At 49.0% G+C, this 17,632-nt stretch overlaps 1 protein-coding gene across 1 annotated transcript; it reads left to right on the forward strand.

Annotated features, from left to right (window-relative positions):
- Positions 1 to 13,464: 13,464 nt before the first annotated feature.
- Positions 13,465 to 16,263, forward strand: LOC306815923 (heat shock factor protein 5-like; the record flags this gene model as incomplete). Its single annotated transcript, XM_079332421.1, has 3 exons — positions 13,465 to 14,097; positions 14,598 to 14,705; positions 16,043 to 16,263. Exons 1-3 carry the CDS (start codon positions 13,608 to 13,610, stop codon positions 16,261 to 16,263), a joined length of 819 nt encoding a protein of 272 aa, XP_079188547.1. The 5' UTR covers positions 13,465 to 13,607.
- Positions 16,264 to 17,632: the final 1,369 nt, after the last annotated feature.

The raw sequence follows: 17,632 nt of genomic DNA on the forward strand, positions 1-17,632 counted from the left end.
GCTGGGGGGGTCTCGGGCCATGTCACACTGGGGGATGATGGGGCTGGGGGGTCTCTGGCTGTGTCACACTTGGGGATGCTCAGGGCTGGGGTTCTCTGGCCGTGTCACACCGGGGGATGCATGGGGCTCACTTCCGTCTGGTTCTGTGGTGTCAACACTGCCCTGGGTTCCACCAGGCCCTGTTGTGTCACGATGGGGCCTCGTGTTTGTGAAATTCTGTTGGAATTCAAAATGCAAGGAATTCTCACAACATTGGGCCTGTCAATCAAAGTCTAGAAAACAACACAGCATTTGACCTGAGGCCTTGGGATAATCTTCCAACTTAGGTGCTAGAAGCGAAAATGTAGATTTAATACTCAAAGCAGAGATGTATTTAGATGAGAAAAGTTTAGCTATAGAGTTTAAGATATAGAAAAAGTAAAAGTAGCTGCAGAAGAGACAAAAAGTCTTAGATTAGGTCTGTGTGCCAGAACTGGATTCGCTAAGAAAGGTCACACTTCAATTAGACTAAATTTCTTAGTTTTGAATTAAACATAAATATCTGTGTTGGCAGTGTTTTATTGGTGAATAAATCCTTAAAAGACCTTGTAGGCAGAAGTTTTGCAACTTCCAGCCATGCTGTTGACACTTATAACTAGAACTCACTTTTTTGTAGAAGATAAGAAAAATCAACTGCACTTTGAAAAGCAACTGGAAGTCCTGTCTCCTGGCTGGGACCCCCAGAGACCCCTCCCATTGGCTTGGGGCACTCTAGAAATGGGACTGGGGCCCCCAGAAACTCTTCCTATTGGCCAGGCCACCCCCAGAGACCCCTTCCTCTGCTTCTTGCAGGGCCTGACGGGGCTCCAGGAGAGCTGCAGAGGCACCGGGAGCGCCCGGAGCTGCTCCCAAAATCCCGGTGTGACCCCGGCCCCTCCCCCACCCCGCCCTCACACCTCTCTGCCCTACCCTACCTTGGGCACAAGCCACGCCCCTTTTGGGATCCTCCTCCTCCTGACCAATCATATTGCTCGGTCACACTGTGGCCACGCCTCCTCTCTGTTTCTTCACAATGTGGAACGTTGGCTGCTCCGCCCCCACGCTTGTTCCTCGACGTCTATTGGCTGTTCCTAAAAAGGGCAGGGCTTGTTGTGGGTATATAAAGATCCGCGGTGGCTCGGGTCGGGAGCAGCGGCAGCGGTGGGAGGAGGAGACCCCGGGAGAGAATCCCCGAGCAGCGCCAGGAGGAGACCCACGGGGCGGGCACAGATCCGTTCTGCGCCGTCTGTCCAGCAAGAAAGGGCACGGAGACCCCACTCGTGACTCCGCTCCACGGAGACCACCCCCTTCTCCCCGCCCCCAGCCCACCCCAAGGTACGCACAGAGACACCCCAGCTCTTCTCAATATTAGGTGGAGGACGGCGATGGCCGGCCCCACCGCAGAGCAGCGAAAGGGCAACAAAGGGCGCGGAGACCCCAGCAGAGACTCCTCCCCTCCACGGGGCGCACCCCCACCCACACCAAGGTAAGCACGGAGACCACCCGGACCCCTCTGTGGCGGAGGAGGATGGACATGACCTGACCCCTCATCCCCACAGTGGGCGAAGACAGAGACGATCCCGCTCCCCAGTAGTGGAGGAGCGGCAACGACAGGCGCGGAAGACCCCACCGATGATGCTGCTCCATGGGGACCCCCCAGCCCACACCAAAGTGCTCATGAACAGAGACCCCCCCAGGCCCTCTCCCAGTAAGGGGAAGCGGGTGGAGGTGTCCTGACCCCTCTTCCCATTCCCACACAGGACGAGGACAGAGATGGCCGAACTTCCACTTAGTATTGGAGCCTCAACAAAGGGCGTGGAGACCCCACCAGAGACTGCTCCGCTCCATGGAGACCCCCCCACCCACACCAAGGTAAGCATGAACCACAGAGACCAGCCCGCCCCCTCCCAGTAATGGGAAGCGGGCGGAAATGTCCTGACCCCTTATTCCCACAGTGGGCGAGGACGGAGATGAACCCGCTGCCCCCTTGTAGTGGGGAATCAGCAACGAAGGGCACGGAGACCCCAGCAGAGACTCCTCCGCTCCACGGAGAGCACCCCACCCACACCGAGGTAAGCACAGAGACCACCCAGCCCCCTCCATGGCAGAGAAGGACGGACATGACCTGACCCCCTCATTCCCATAGTGGGTGAGGACGGAGACGATCCCGCCCCCCCAATAGCGGAGGAGCGGCAATGACGGGCGCGGAGACCCCACCAGTGACTCTGCTCCATGGAGACCCCCAAGCCCACAGCAAGGTAAGCACGAACAGAGACAACCCGGCCCTCTCCCAGTAATGGGAAGTGGGCAGTGATGACCCTGTTGCCTTAATCCCCACAGTGGGTGAGGGCGGAGATGATCCAGCCCCCGCTTAGCGGAGGAGCCGCAACGAAGGACGCGGAGACCCCACCAGAGACTGCTCCGCTCCATGGAGGCCCCCCCACCCACGCCAAGGTAAGCACGAACCACGAACGGAGACAGCCCAGCCCCCTCCCAGTAATGAGAAGTGGGCGGAGATGTCCTGACCCCTCATTCCTGGCAGTGGGCGAGGACGGAGATGAACCCGCTGCCCCCTCGTAGCAATGAAGGGCATGGAGACCCCAGCAGAGACTGCTCCCCTCCACGGAGACCCCCCCACCCACACCGAGGTAAGCACGAACCACGAACAGAGACGGCCCGGCCCCCTCCCAGTAAAGTGAGGAGGATGAAGATGACCTGACCCTCATCCCTACAGAACGCTCCGGACCCTCTAGTAGTTGAGGAGCCGCAACGACGGGCGTGGAGATCCCACCAGAGACTGCTCCGCTCACGGAGACCACCCCACCCACAGCAAGGTAAGCATGAGCAGAGACCACCCAGCCCCTCCCTGTAATGGGAGGAGGATGGGGATGACCTGACTCCTCATTCCCACACAGAACGAGGGTGGATGCTTCTGGGGTTTGGGGATGGGGGTGTGTCTGTTGCTGTCATGCTGGGGGATTCTCAGGAGGTGACCCCTTGATGGGAGGAAGGAGACGGGGACCATCCAACCCCCCTTTATGGGAAGAGGATGGAAAGGAAGAGCGATAAAATGGAGAGTAACCCTCCCTGGGCCTCCTCAGATCTGAGGCCCCCAACTCCCCAGCATGAGAGCAACAGACACCCCAGACCTGCTCGAGCAGATGCATTGGCATCAGCTGTCTCTGATGAGGAAGATGCCTCAGTGCTTGCTGCAATAACTCTGCCTAACACTATTGAACAAGCCAAATTGAGCCATGCCTTTTTTCACCAAAATGCACAGGCAATTAAACGAGATTTTCACATTACCATAGAGCAAGCACAAAATATTGTATGAGCTTGCCCTGATTGCCAGCTAGTTCTGCCACTTCCTGCTATAGGAGCCACCAACCCAAGAGGGTTGGAGAGCTTGCAGAAATGGCAAATAGATGTTACTAAGTATCCCTCTTTTGGGAAGCTTAAAAACATCCATGTCTCTGTGGATACATTTTCAAATGCAATTTTTACTTCTGTGCCTACAGGGGAAACGGCTGAGCATGTTTGCCAGCATTTTTCACAAGTCTTTTCTTATCTAGGTATCCCCCAAGAGGTCAAAACTGATAATGATCCTTCTTATACCTCACATGAATTGGCTGCATTTTTAAATGATTGGGGCATTCGCCATACATTTGGCATTGCTCATTCACCCACAGGTCAGGGACTAATAGAAAGGACACATCAGACTCTAAAACGCATTTTAGATCAACAGAAAGGGGGAGATGCTCAGACTACACCTCAAAGAAGGTTGAATAAAGCATTTTATGTCTACAATTTTCTGAACAGCTCAGCTGAAGAGCCAGATCCTCCTATTTATAGACACTTTTTGAATAACAAAAAAGCAAAATTGAAAGAACACCCCCCAGTTTTGGTTAAAAACTTAGAAACAGGACGAATAGAGGGACCATACAACCTCATAATATGGGGAAAGGGGTTTGTGTGTGTTTCCACAGATGCAGGGCTCAAGTGGGTGCCAGCAAAGAATGTGAAGCCCCACTGTGCATCAAAACCTGCTGAAGCCTCCACAGCAGCCAGTGATCCTGCGAGAAGCCAGGAAGCAAGCACCCAGACCTGAACTGTGCAGAATCATCAGGAGAAAGTGACCAAGAGAAACAGCTCAGGAAAAGAATGGAGTTGTATCGATTGTGTGAATGCATGTTATTTTTCTTTTTTTTAGTTTTTGTAGTCAAGCTGTACCTGTAAAGTCAACCAAAGACAAATATTTGGGTTAATTTAGCCAAATCTGCAGGCTCTGATACCATCTGCCTATCTAACACAAGTCCTGAAAAATCCTTTTCAACCTGTTTAGTTGGAGTACCTTTCCCAAAAGGTTTTGATAATGTTACCCTGGAGAGGTACTGGCCTTACCATGATCCTCATTCTCTTTCAGATCCCAGCCAAAAATATCAAACTCACATTGACAATTCTAAAGTTGACAAATCTGATCTCCAAGAACTGGAAATCCTAGGTTCAGTAACTATGGACAGCTGTTACATCTTTGATCTCATGGAAGGAGACAGTCCTCATTTAAATGTTACCCCATATCACACAGCTTATAGCAATGTGACTTTTTGGTGTAATCCAACTAAACTTCTCAAATACTCTGAGCCGCATGCAAGTCAATTAAGCAAACTTCCAATACGATTTCCCAAAGGGATTTGGCTCATTTGTGGAGACAGAGCCTGGCAGGGCTTACCCGCATATATAGAGGGTGGCCCTTGTGCCCTAGGACAGCTCATAATAATTGCACCCAGTGTTATAGAGGTGGCCAAAAAGAAAAATAGAAAAATTAGATCCTCCACAGGATATCACTATGAAAGCAACTGTGATAGTGACTTTCACCCATGGAATTCTGGACTATCAATTATCACAAGCATCTATTTACCTCAGCTAAGTTCTTCAGTTGCCCTGAAACAATTAAACAAATTGGGATGTTGGCTCAGCAAAGAAGTTAATGCCACTTCAATTGCAATCAGTGACTTACTGACAGATGAAGAAGCAGTTAAACAGGCCACTTTATAAAACAGAGCTGCTCTAGATTTCCTTTTACTAGCTCATGGACATGGCTGTGAGGATTTTCAGGGATTGTGTTGCATGAATTTATCGGATCATTCTGTTTCTATTCATAAACAGTTGCAAAATCTAAAAAATCTGGCTGACCAAATCACTACAAATACCCCTACCTGGTTAGACAGTTTGTTTGATGGTTGGAAACTTACCTCTTGGCTAAAGGAACTCTGTAAAATATGTTTGTTTATTCTAATAGTACTAATTGTAGTTATAGTGTTTGTACCCTGCATGCTACATTGTACACGACAGATGACAACCAAAGCAATTTCTAATGTATTAGTTGTTGAACAAAACGGGGGAGATGTTGGGGAGAATGAAATGGTGAAACCCCACAAATATGAAAGCATAAATTCTGAAAATGATGTTGAAATGATAGCCACTTTCGAGAGACAAGCTTTAGTTAATAAGTAACTAGAAGACAATGGAGTGTCCTGCTAGGTAATCCCCTCCTTGATGAAACAATGACTCCTGCTACAAACGGGTCAAAGTCCTTGTTAAAGTTTAAAGTACAACACACTATGGTAATATGAAAACTCCTATAGGCTGTATGTAAATGCTATAGAATTTGTATTTTGTACTAGATTGGTTAGCGGAAATTTAAATATTCATAGTAGAAAGAAATTTAAAGTGTTGTAAACGGGAAATTGCTCTCTTTTTTCTCTCTCTTACCTCTCGTACTTCTTTCCCTCTCTTACCTTACTTACTTCCCTCATTTCCCTTCTCTTTCCTCGCTCCTCACTCCCCCTCCTCCTCTCTCTCTCGTAACCCCTCATCCTCCTTTCTCTCCTCCTCACGCTTACCCTCTGCTTTTCATTTCTTTCTTCCTCCCTCCCTTCATTACATTATCCTTTTTCTATCCCAATATCCCATTCCCAATTCCTGTCCTACTTTGGGCTGCTGCAGGCAGCCCTCGATAGGATTTCTTGATACCCACGCTCTCTGTGTGTGTGTAATAAATTGTTACTGTAACCATCAGCTTATACTGGGCTCTGGAGTTTGTCCCTAACAACCATCCGAGAACACAAAGAGATCCCGCAGACAACAATGCAGTTCTTCACTTGGATTAGTCACTGTGTGGGATTTGGGGTTTATCTGGATTTTAAAGCCCTCATGGTGGCCCTGACCCTGCTCAGGAGCTGGTAGGAAAAGCAAAATCAGAGCTCCAGGCAGGCACAGGGTACTTTCCATCAGATTGGATTGTGGAAGAATTGTTTGGGACTTGGATTATCTCTCTGGGTGATCAGAGCCCAGAGTCAGGGATTTGTATAATTCCATATGTTTCACTCCCAAAACTTCCCAGCCCAGGGCCTTGAGCTGACAGGGCAGCACAAAGATTGTTCTCTGTGCGTTCCCCAGATTTGGGTTTCACTGTCAGCTTTGCTAGTTCCCATGAATTATCCCATAGCCCCAAATTCCCTGCTCAATTCCCACTGCCCTAACCTCACAGTGCCTCATGGAGGGTGGATATTCCCATGCAGAGCTGCTGCTTGAATACCAGCTGTGCCAGGAACCAGCAGAGCTTCCAAGGAAACTCAGCAGCATCAGGACAGGCATATATTCCAAAGAATTTGCTATTTAAATCTTCATTCCCCAGCCCCACCCATGTCCCTGAGGGGCACCTGACAGAGTTGCCTGGAATTCACCTGATTTAGCCCCCCTGAGCTCAGGCTCCAGGTGATGTGTTCAAGCAGGAGAAGGCAGGGCCAGAGGCGCTCCCAGCCCGTGCCAAGGCAGCCCCCATGCCCATGGGAGGACATCAGTTCCTTTCAGAGCTTCAGCAGTGGCCACTGTGAGTTCTTTTCCCTCAGGAAAGGGTGCACATCCCTGCCTCCAGTGGGACCCACCTGTGAAAGCTTTCCATCCCTTCTGCACTTCCAGATGGCTCCCTGGAAACTTCCACCTTCATCCAAACAAAACTTCATCCCACCCAAACCTTTGATGTTAAGGCATCTCTGCAGGCTAATGCTTGGGATTGAATATCTGTGAGGGAAGATGGCCTTGGCTTTAATGCTGCTGCTGGGTGATGGCCTCAGGCTGGAAGGGAAGGGATTTGGGGTGGCTGGGACATACCTGGCTGCTTCATGGGAGCACTGGGAGGCTGGAACCAGGAATTGCTGCCTGAGCCCCTCTGCAAGCAGCCCGTGCTGCCATCACCAGGAAATGCCAGCTGTTCCTTGGGGTGCTTTTGGGCTGTCAGTGGCCTGTATCCAGGCTGAAGCATCTCCAGGTGCCTGTTCAGAGCAGCCCCTGGCCCAGGAGCCACGGGCAGCCCTTGAGCCGTGTCCGTGCCAGCGCTGGCCGGGCACCCCAGCGCCATCCCCGGGACATGTGCTGGGCACAGCCCCTCCCCTGCAGAGCCCAAGGACAAGAGCTGCTGGGTCCCTTTCAGGGGCTCCTAGCCTCCTCCTGCCCCACATTCCCTGCAGCTGGGACACACACAAACACCAAGGAACATTGCTGGCACCATGCAGGAGACACTGAGGCCTCTGTGCAGCTCTGGGCCACAAAAACAGCCCCAGCTTCAGCAGCTGCCATCATTTTGACAACGCTCACCTGCAGGAAATGCCCTCTGCTACTCTCCAGAGGAACTTTGGTCATGCAGCAAGGGAAGCCTCAGGACATGTTCTGCTCATTTCTCCATGCAAAGGGACATTGCAAGAGCAAATTTACAGGTGCTGGGGAAATCCTGGAAAGGTCAGGGAAATCAGGGTTATGGGAAGAGTTTGGTGCTGTCATGTTGGTTACCAGCCAGCTCTACCCTACAGCCATGGCAGGGGTTGGTGTGTAAAGCAGCTTTAGCAGAAGAAGAGCTGCAGTTATTTTGCTGGTGCCAAGAATTCCCATCCTTGGGAGGTTCATGCTCATAACCCATAGAGTAGCTCAGTCAGTTGGAGCAGGGTCCTGGTAATGCTAAGGTTGTGAGCTCAATTCTCAAATGTACCATGTACTTGAGAGTCACATTTTTAGGATCCCTCTCAACCCAAATATAGTCTGGAAATATATAATATTTAGTAATATAGTAATCTGGAAATAAATAGGAAAGTTCTCAGCTGAATTTTAAGAGAAGACATTTTACCATTGCAGAGCATTTTTGAGTTGCAGAGCAAGGGTGAGGGGCAGCATCTCACCTGGCAGGTGTTGGAGAAGCAGCCCGAGTGGAACCGTGCCCGGCCCGGCTGAGCGGCTCCTCCCGTGATCCAGCCCCGCTCGTTCCGCAGGGGAGCGGCGGGCAGGAGCCCCGGGGCTGTGCGGACACGGGGAAGGGGGAGCCGGGCGCTGCTCTCCGCTGAGGACTGCGGGGACTTTGCATCCCCGCGGGATGGGGGCACCGGGAGCGGCGGAATTTGGGGCTCCCAGGGTGGGCGCGGGGCGGGGCTGAGGGGATTTAAACGGCGGGGAGAGTCCAGCGGCGCCATTTGCTCCTCGACCCTGCTGGTGGGCGGACTGGGCTGTCTTTGTCGTTTCGTTTATGTTTCTTGTGTTCTATGTTTCTTTTTCTCTATACTTCTCTCCCTATCTTCCCTTCCCTTCTTTTCCTTCTGTCTTCCCCTGCATGCTCCTACACAACCAACCCTACCCTGTAACTGTCTTTATAAGGTGGGTTTGGGGTGTTTTTTAGGGATTTTTTCAAGTTTTTGTTTCATTTTTTTTGTGTTTTTTGGAATTTTAAAGGAATTTATTTCTATTTTGTGGGTTTTTGAGGTTTTGTAAAGGATATATCATATTTTTGGGGAGCCTTTGGGGGACTTTGGCGTTTTTGGGTGTATTTAAAGTGGGATTTTGGGGTTTTGTGGAATGTTTTTAAGGTTGTTTTATGGCATTCTTTAGGGATTTTTAAAATACTTTTTTATTTTTTTAGTGTTTTGGGAATTTTTTGAGGGTTTTAGGAGGGGGTTGGTTTTGAGGGGGTTTTTATGGGATTTTTTGGGGGGCATTTGTAGATTTTGTGGGCTTTTTTTGGGTTCGTGGTTTCTTTAGGTTTTTTCCTTGGTTTTGGTTTGGTTTTTTTTTGTTTTGTTTTGGCGGGGGTTTTTTCCAGTTTTTTCAGGATTTTTTTCCTTTCTTGGATGGGGGGAGGGATTTTTTCATTTTTAGCTTTTTTTTTGTTTCAGTTCTTCGTCCCAGAATTTCCCTCCCTGGGTCAGTTTTTTAAGTGCTGCTACAAGGAGATGCTGGAGGGCACCGAGACCCCTGGGGACCCCCCAGGGACACCCAGGACTCAGCGGGAAGAGCTCAAAAATTTTGAGGACATTTTCCCCTCTAAATCATTAAACCCCACCAGAACCTTCCCCTGTGTCTGTGTGGACATTGCGGGAATTAATTCAGAATTTTCTGGGGAGGTTTTAGGCATTTGGGGGGAGGGGTGCACCTTAAAAATTAAAAAAAATTTCTAAAGAAAAGTGATTTGGGGAAAAAAATTGGGGAATTTCACCTCAAAAATGACGAAGGGAGCCCTCAAAATACACGTAGGACGAGGTGGTTTTAGTCAAAATTGGGCATTTGGGCTCAGTCTCCCAGAATTTGGGGAATCACCTCAAAAATCCACCTCTGGGATTTTTCCTCAGTCCAGGGGGGCTGCAGTATTGGATTGTGCACCTATACTATATAGTATAAGCTATATTAGGGAAAAATACTTTGAAATTAGTTTTTTGTACTTAGAAGCATTTCCTGAATAAGAACTTTTGTGTAATATATTACTGGACAGTAATAGAAGACCTGAAAATCATGGTTCAGTTTATATTCAGAAATGAGATTTGAAGGATGCTTTGTTACTGCCAGGCAAAAAAGCATAATAGAATTATCTTGCCTTAAAAACACATATTATAAAAATATTGATATCTAAGTGCTTTTTTTTCAGGTCTGTAGCAACGAAAATATTCCACACAAGTGAACCATTAAATAAATACAAGACATCAAAAGTAGATACAGTTTTTGCTACATGCAAACCCTGTTATTTCTCAAGTTGCCCCAGTTTTATATTTGACTAAGAAAAGCAACAAATTAAAACTTTATAATTCCAACAGGAGGGATTAATCATGTGTTTATTGCAAAGTCCTTGGAAAGAACAGTAATTCAGGAAGGTCTTGGTGTGCTCTGTGGCAACTCCAGTCATATTTCTAAGTGAGCTGCATAGAGCACTCAGTAATGAATGTAATTCTTTCCTTGGCCATTTAGAGGTTATTCTACTATTCCTTTTATCTGGGTATTACAGGCTCAAGTATAATTGCTGCAATAAAGTGCCTTGAAAGCAATTTAGCAATGGTATTTCCATGCTCTTGAATACATCCAACAGCATATGCATGCCTGCAGGATATCTATAAAGGTTTTAGGACCCAGTTCTCTTGAGATATCCATGCAAAGGATGTCCATGGACTTTGGCAACTCACTATCAGATTAATTCTAAAATGACTGTGGTATAATTTGATGAAAAGAAAGTGACCCATCTGTAGTGCCATGAGATCTGAACTCAGGACTCCAGTCCTGTCATACTACACCAACATTTTCCTTAAAGCAAGTGCCAGGATGGAGAATTAATGTCAGAAGAGAAATACCATAGAAAAATGCTGCATTGGGGGATTAAACAAATAGAGGCAAGGAAAGCCTTACAGGAAGCCCTTCCTTTGTGTTAAGGCTGTGATCCTTCTCAACTTCCACTGAAATTGCTGTGGCTGTGCTTAGGACTTTCCAGGAGCAAACCCCAAATGTGTTCTCAGCTTTCCCACAGCACCAGGCTCTCCTCCAAACCCATAATATGAATGCAGATCACACATTGCTGCATCGTTAGCAGCAGCACTGGCTTTGGGAAAATATTTCTATCATTAACCCAGCTGACTTCAAAGAAAGTGAATTTCAGTAGCAATAGAGCATTTCTCTCCCCTAGTAAAGTCAGAAGACTTCTGATGCAATGTAGTAGCATCTACCTACAGAGCAGTAGAGATCTAATGGGACTTGTTAAATTTTCCAGCTGGGTTATATCAAGTGTAATTTTATTGTGGTTTTTTAAGGCACAAGCTTTTCTATATTGGTATACACTCAAAATACAGATATTTTTCAGGAGATATGTTTGTCCTCTTGAAATATCAATCAAATGATTAAACTGAGACAGAAGCTGTAGACAGCTGTGAGAGCACCTGCCTGGTTACAGATGATCACAGAGAGCAAATATTTCAGCACTTTCACTGGTTGCTCTTATGGAATAGAGTGTTGCTGGTGGTAAGACTGAAATCTTCTATTGCCTTTCACTGACAAGATTTAGCTTCCATTTCCATGGGCTCATTTTACATATGTATTCTTGCACATGTAGAAATTTTAATCTGGTGTTTATGTTTGCATAGTTTGATTGAATTTGCTACATAAAGAACAATTTCAGCTATTTTTAGCAAAGGAAAGCCTGTTTGGGTTTCAGCAGAATGATAAGCCAAGCGTGCTTTAAATTCACTTTGCAATTACATCCTCTACAAAAATAGAGCAGGTAAACAATAGTCTAACTACTACAGATAATAAATGAGAATTTAGGAAGATGCATGAAACTAAATCTGTCATATTTTTCATTGTGTTACCATAAAATTAGAGAGCACAGGTGCTCTTGAAAAAGATATTTGGGAAATGTTAATGTTCAGTGATGCTCAAAGATGAATAGCTGGGGTTTGTGGTGGTGTTATGCTGCAGTGCAATTTCAAGTAATGGTGGAATAGCACCTGTTCACAAATTCCAGTATGTTTTCTTGTATTACAGAGAACTTGCACATGTGTGCATCTGCAGATCTCAGTTCTGTTATCTGCACAGAATTACCAATGTCTTCTTTATTAGGAATATTTCTGAGAACTACTCAAAAGAGTGGAGCAGTAGAATTGTCCTTTACACCGCATGCACCTGAATATCCTCCATGGTAGGCCATTAATAAATTCCAGAATTTTCCAGGTTAGTTCTCTTATCAGCACATTGTATCAATCCACAATTTAAATTATTTCTTTTCTTTGTTTAGTTTGTTTTGAAGTAGTGAGGGGGCACACTTTTAGAAATGCATTCTCTAAGCATTACTTAGAACAACTTGGATTTTTTAATGTTGGCCATTATTGATTAAAATATAATTTGGACTGTAAATGTTTGACCTCACTAGGCTACAAAACTGTGTGACATGTGGGGTTCTATTTAGTGAGAATTTTCCTGAACAGTTAATGAAAACAACTGACTGCAATGACCCACAGAGAGTGCAAAGGAGGCCTGAAGAAAGAGGCTTTTCTGGATGAAGCAGCACATAAATGGACATGAGGGAAATAAGGGCCATGCAACATGAAGAGAGATGTCTCCTCTTTTCTGAACTCCTGTCTTCTCCTTTTGGCCTCCTCATTAGAAATTTCCTTGTAATTCAGTTGCTGGGACAATTTTTGTTACACTGTGTTTAAAGAAAGACAAACACCATCCCAGTGAGGAGGAGCATTCCTAATTCAGACTCTGTCTGAAGCTGTGTAAGATGAAATGGAAGAGATTTTCTGGGTAGTGGGTTTCAATTTTTGTGAGAAAGCCAGCACACAGAGGAAAAGATGACAGGGCACCTTGGAAAACGCTCACTCCAAAAGATGCTCCAGGATGTGATGAGACCAACAATCCCTGTGCCAGCACGTCACCCACAGGGCAGCGGCTGCAGGGACAGGGCTGGGCTCCTCACAAAGGACCTGGGAGGAGGCAAGAGAAGGCAGAGTCAGCCAGAACTCAAGACAGGCTGGATGTAAGGAAAATACCCACTGTGTGTGTGGGATGAGCTCCTGCCATTCCACCAAATACACAAATATTGCACCACTTGAGCAGTCATGGTTAAACCATATAAAGACATAAAAAATAGCATGAATTAAAAGAGATGGAAACAGGCCTTTTTTTTCCTGCTCTGAAAACTGTTTCCTGTTCAAGAGACTATTTAAATAAAAAAAACAAGTGACACTAAGCAGGTCATTGCAGGATCAACTTTGTTGGATTATATGGAAAAGACTTGGCTGTGGAAAGGATTTGCCATACTAGCTCTCCCCTGATTGTGGAAAAACAAAGAGAATAAAAGGAAAGGAAAATGCAAAACCCCTTGGTGAAGACAGCAGTGTGAGTTCACTGTCACTGTAAGCCATTAATCCCTCGGGTAAAGCAACATCCTTCCAGGCGGCAGGACTTTAGCTCTGATGGAAATGCTGACAGAATTGCTGCCCCTTCCTGCTGCTGCTTCCATCTCCACAGAATGAGAAATGTGCCAAATCTGCCGCAGACAGGCAGAGGCAGTGAGACAGCAGCAGCCAGCTGGCTGGGAAAGGGGCCCAGAGAATGTGTGCAGTGTCTCTTTTCCTTTGCCCTCTCCCGTCCGGCCTTGTCCGCTCCCAGCGGGAACTCTGCTCGCGACCCACCCGAGCCCGGCCCGCGCGGGGCCGCGAGCGGGGCCGAGCGCAGCGCCCCCCTCAGGCCGCGCGCCGCGGGCGTTGTGGCCGCACTCGGCGATCGGCGCCATGGCGGAGCTGCCGCTGCCCGCCGCGCTCAACGCCAGCGCCTTCCCCGCCAAGCTGTGGCGCCTGGCGAACAGCCCCCGTGTCCGCTCCGTGCGCTGGGACAGCCGGGGCCAGGGGCTGCTCATCGACCGCTCCCTGCTGGAGCGGGAGCTGCTCAGCCCGGGCGGCGCCCACGGAGCGGGCGGCGAAGGGGCGGGGCCGGGCCCGGACTCCTTCCAAGCCACGCACTTCGGCAGCTTCGTGCGCCAGCTGAACCTCTACGGCTTCCACAAGGTGCCGGGCGATGCCGGCGGCTGGCTCCACTACACGAATGCCAACTTCGTGCGCGACCGCCCCGAGCTGCTGCTCCGCATCCAGCGCCTGACCAGGGCCAACAGGCAGCGGCTGGCGGCGGGGCTGGAGGTGCGCAGCCGGCAGCCCGGCCGCTTCCAGCAGCCGCACACGGAGCGGCCGCTGCCCGCCTGCTGTGCCGGGCAGCCCCCCAGAGCCGGTGAGACGGGCTGCGAGCTGCGGGCGCCAAGGGTGCCGTGGGCTGTGGCCGTGGGCAGGGGCCGGCACAGGGGCAGGAGCGGCGCCGGGGCTGGTGCTGCTCCGTGCCCGGCCCTGGGATGCTTGGGGAGCTCTCCGTGAGTGCGTGTGAGCCCAGGGCTCGGTCGTGGTCAGACCCAGTGGGAGGGAGCCTCCTGGTCCTTTGGCATAGAAGGGAAGAGACCTGGCAGTTGGGTTTCTGGCAGTTGCTTCCTGCCAAGGAATGGCAGCAGGACAGTTTTCCAAGACAGTTGAAAGGGAGAGTTAAGCAGGCAAGGAACTGTGTTGAATGGCCCTAGAACATGTTTTTGTTCTTTCATTACTTATTTCTCACTCTGCTTGGGAGGATGGGAGTTTTTCTCCTCCCTGGCAGAAGTACAGTTACTGCCGAAGGCCATGCAAAGCCCAATAGTGACCCAGCCTTCCCTTTGCTTCCGTTCTTCTTCCCTCACTGCTGCACAGCTCCCTCAGGCCAGAACCTCGCTGCTGCTGCTGCTGCTGCTGCTGCTGCTGCTGCTGCCTCACGGGAGGATTCAGAGCTGCATCCAGGCCCTTCCAAGGGATGTGCAGGTGCTCAGGAGTCTGAGGCTTCCCCACCAGCTGCCAAGAAAGTCTGTGCCTCCTCTGGACTTTCTGGGGCTTCACCAGTGGAACCATCAAGGGAGCTCATCCGCAAATTTAATCTGCGCAAGCTCACCATTCCGCTGGTTCGCATCGACCCTGAAGCTGCCTGCAGGGCCCTTCGAGAGGGCAGCAGCTGCAAAGCTTCAGAGCAGCACAGCCCAGCCAACAGTGCTGCCTCACCTGGGGATTCAGAGGTGCCTCCAGGCTCCTCCAGGATGAGTGCAGCTGCTCAAGTGTGTGAGGCTTCCCCAGAATATCCTGAGGAAGCATTTGTCACTTCTGGACCTCTTGGGGCTTCATCAGTGGAGCCAGGCACAGACACATTTCAATTCCAGCCTGAGCCTGTCATTCCACGAGGTCCCGTGAACCACCAAAGCCCTTTGGTGATAGTTCCAGAGAGCAGCAGCTGCACATTTCCTGAGCAGCACTTGCCATCCTACTGGCCATCAGGTAAGGGAAGAGTTTCTATCCTTGCTTTTCAGAACAATCATGAAAATTGACTGAAATATTTTCCTGCTGTGCTCTGTCATGGGTTGATCTCAAGTGCAAATCAGGTAGAAATATCAAGTGTGGAGGAAGCAGAACCGTAAAAACAAAATGAATCTCTATCTGCTTTTCCTTTCCTTGCTGCCGTTTTGGAGTGGGTTCTTTGCATTTTCCAGACAGCCTCTCTGTAGGGGCACAAGATCAAAACAAAGCACCTTTGTCCACAACTGGTCAGTGTCAGGTAAACTCTTTTTTAAAATCTAGTCAAACTAGGACCCTGATGGGATATTGAGAGTTTACAGGTTGTCTCTCCTTCAAATAATGTTATTAAAATTCCATAAGCTCTGTGCATCCCTGGAGCAGCTGCAGCTATAGAATTCAGCCTCACCCACAAGGATATTTTTTAGAAGAAACTCACAGTTTCAGTTTAGGATGTGTGTCTGCAGGTGTGGGCTCTTCCTTGGTGAATCCGCTCCCTGTGGTCTGTTATTATGAGAAACTGCAAAGCCACCAACTCCAAAAGCTGATGGGGAGATAGAAAAGGCAGTGATTATAAAGTGCTTTTGCGTATGTGTAGATCAGTTTTAGAATCCATCCTTTAATATACATACATATCATTCAGAAGAAAGACTTTTTAAGAGGGAGAGCTCACTCTCCCAATTCCCTGTGAAGTTTGAGTACATTTCTGGAATTGAGGTTGCTGTGTGCTTCCTGTGGTGTTTGATCCAAGGCAGCATAGAGCTCCGTGTCCCCAAGCCACATTCTGGAGCCTGACCAATGTGTTTGAACTCTTGCAGCCACTCCAGGCACTTCAGCCCCCAGTGCTGCAGCTGGCTATGCTGGTTATGCACCATGGAGAGCCCCCAGGTGGCTCTGGGATACTCCTGGGGAAGAGGAATTGCCCCCACTGGATCTGGACATGGTGCTTGAGACACTGGAGGAGATGCTTTCGTCCTCCCCTCCTGAAAGGTCTCCCTCTGCTCAGGTAACTCTGCTGAACAGGGATGAAAGGGGCTGACTGGGAGCTTTTGAAAGTTGTTACTTGGCTGAGAAGCAAAGGCTTCTTGAATTCAGTTCTGAATGGACAGGGAAGGATTTTCTTGGTAAAGTAAGGTTTCTAAGAGAAGAGAAATGAGAAAATCACTCCCCTGAGTGAGGATGAGAGGTGTGAGCCTGTGTCGGCCAAGTTTCAGTGCTCCTTTTCCTGGGAAGAATTCCTCCTGTGGGGCCATTTGTGATGAGGAAGTGAAAGCTTTGTGCATTCTACCAGGCTTTGTTTGATGGGAAGAAGAGAAGAGTGTTTGGAGAATGGCACTGAAGGCAAAGTGTCCCATGCAGGGAGGGGCATGTGAGAGGTGCCTCTGTTGCAGCAGCAGATGTGGGCTCTGCCTCTTTTGTGTTGGAAGGCCAAGGCAAAGCAAGGGCTGGGCTGCAGCTGCTGCTGCTGTGTGAGCCCTGCCGTGTGTGTAGGTACTCCCAGAGCCATGTTTGGGGATGGGCTGGAGCTGCAGCTTTCTTGTCCTCTCAGTAACGTGGTGCCTGCAGTCCAGTTTCTATCTGGGAAATCCTTAGCTGGGCAAAATGCCCAGTCTTGCTCTCCATGTTCCAGAGCTCAATCACCTTGCTGTTGGGCATCTGTATGGGAAGAGATGTGTGTTCCCATGCAATCTCTACAAAGCTGCAGCCTGGATGAGACTGTTCTGCAAAGGGCTGTGGAGGGAGGAGCACCTCCCTGATCCAGGAACTGGCAGGACTCCTTCCTTAGCAGCCATCCATGTGTTCAGTGTCACCCCTACACTCAGCATTGTCAGCTTTGACAGCTTTTGGACCATGTTGGAGGAGTCAAATCTGAATTTTGAAGGTGTTTGTGGCCCAGATTTCTTGTTAGGAACAAGAGATTAGGTATGTGTGCCACGGATGCATTGTGTAACTGGTGAGAAGGGTTTATTTCTTTCTGTTTCTCTTTCAAGGGGAATATTAATGTTGCCTCTGAGCCTTCAGAAGGGGAGCCTATGAACAGCACTGCAGCAGAGGGAGGTTTGCCTGGCACTGAGAGCTCTGGGAACAGTTCCCAGGAACCCGAGGAGCTTGGTAAGGACAGAGCCCCCATTGGTTTAGAGAGATGTGAGAGGGCTGCTCTGAGCCTGCCTCTGACAGGCAGGGAGATCAGAAGAGTTGAGTTCTTGGTTTCAGGGTTGGTGTTTCCCATGCCTTTAGTTCAAATCCTGCACTGAGACAACCTCCCCAAGCCCTGCCCTCCTCGCTTCTCCAGAGTCTCTGACACTGAGTCCTCTGATGTGGCAAGAGAGCCAGGAATAAACCTGACCTTGTGGGATGTGTGTCACCAAGCTGGGTATTCCAATTTGGATTCATAACTCAGCTCACAG

Source organism: Erithacus rubecula (assembly GCF_903797595.1).
Source record: "Erithacus rubecula genome assembly, contig: scaffold_294_arrow_ctg1, whole genome shotgun sequence".
Classification (NCBI taxonomy): Eukaryota; Metazoa; Chordata; class Aves; order Passeriformes; family Muscicapidae; genus Erithacus; species Erithacus rubecula.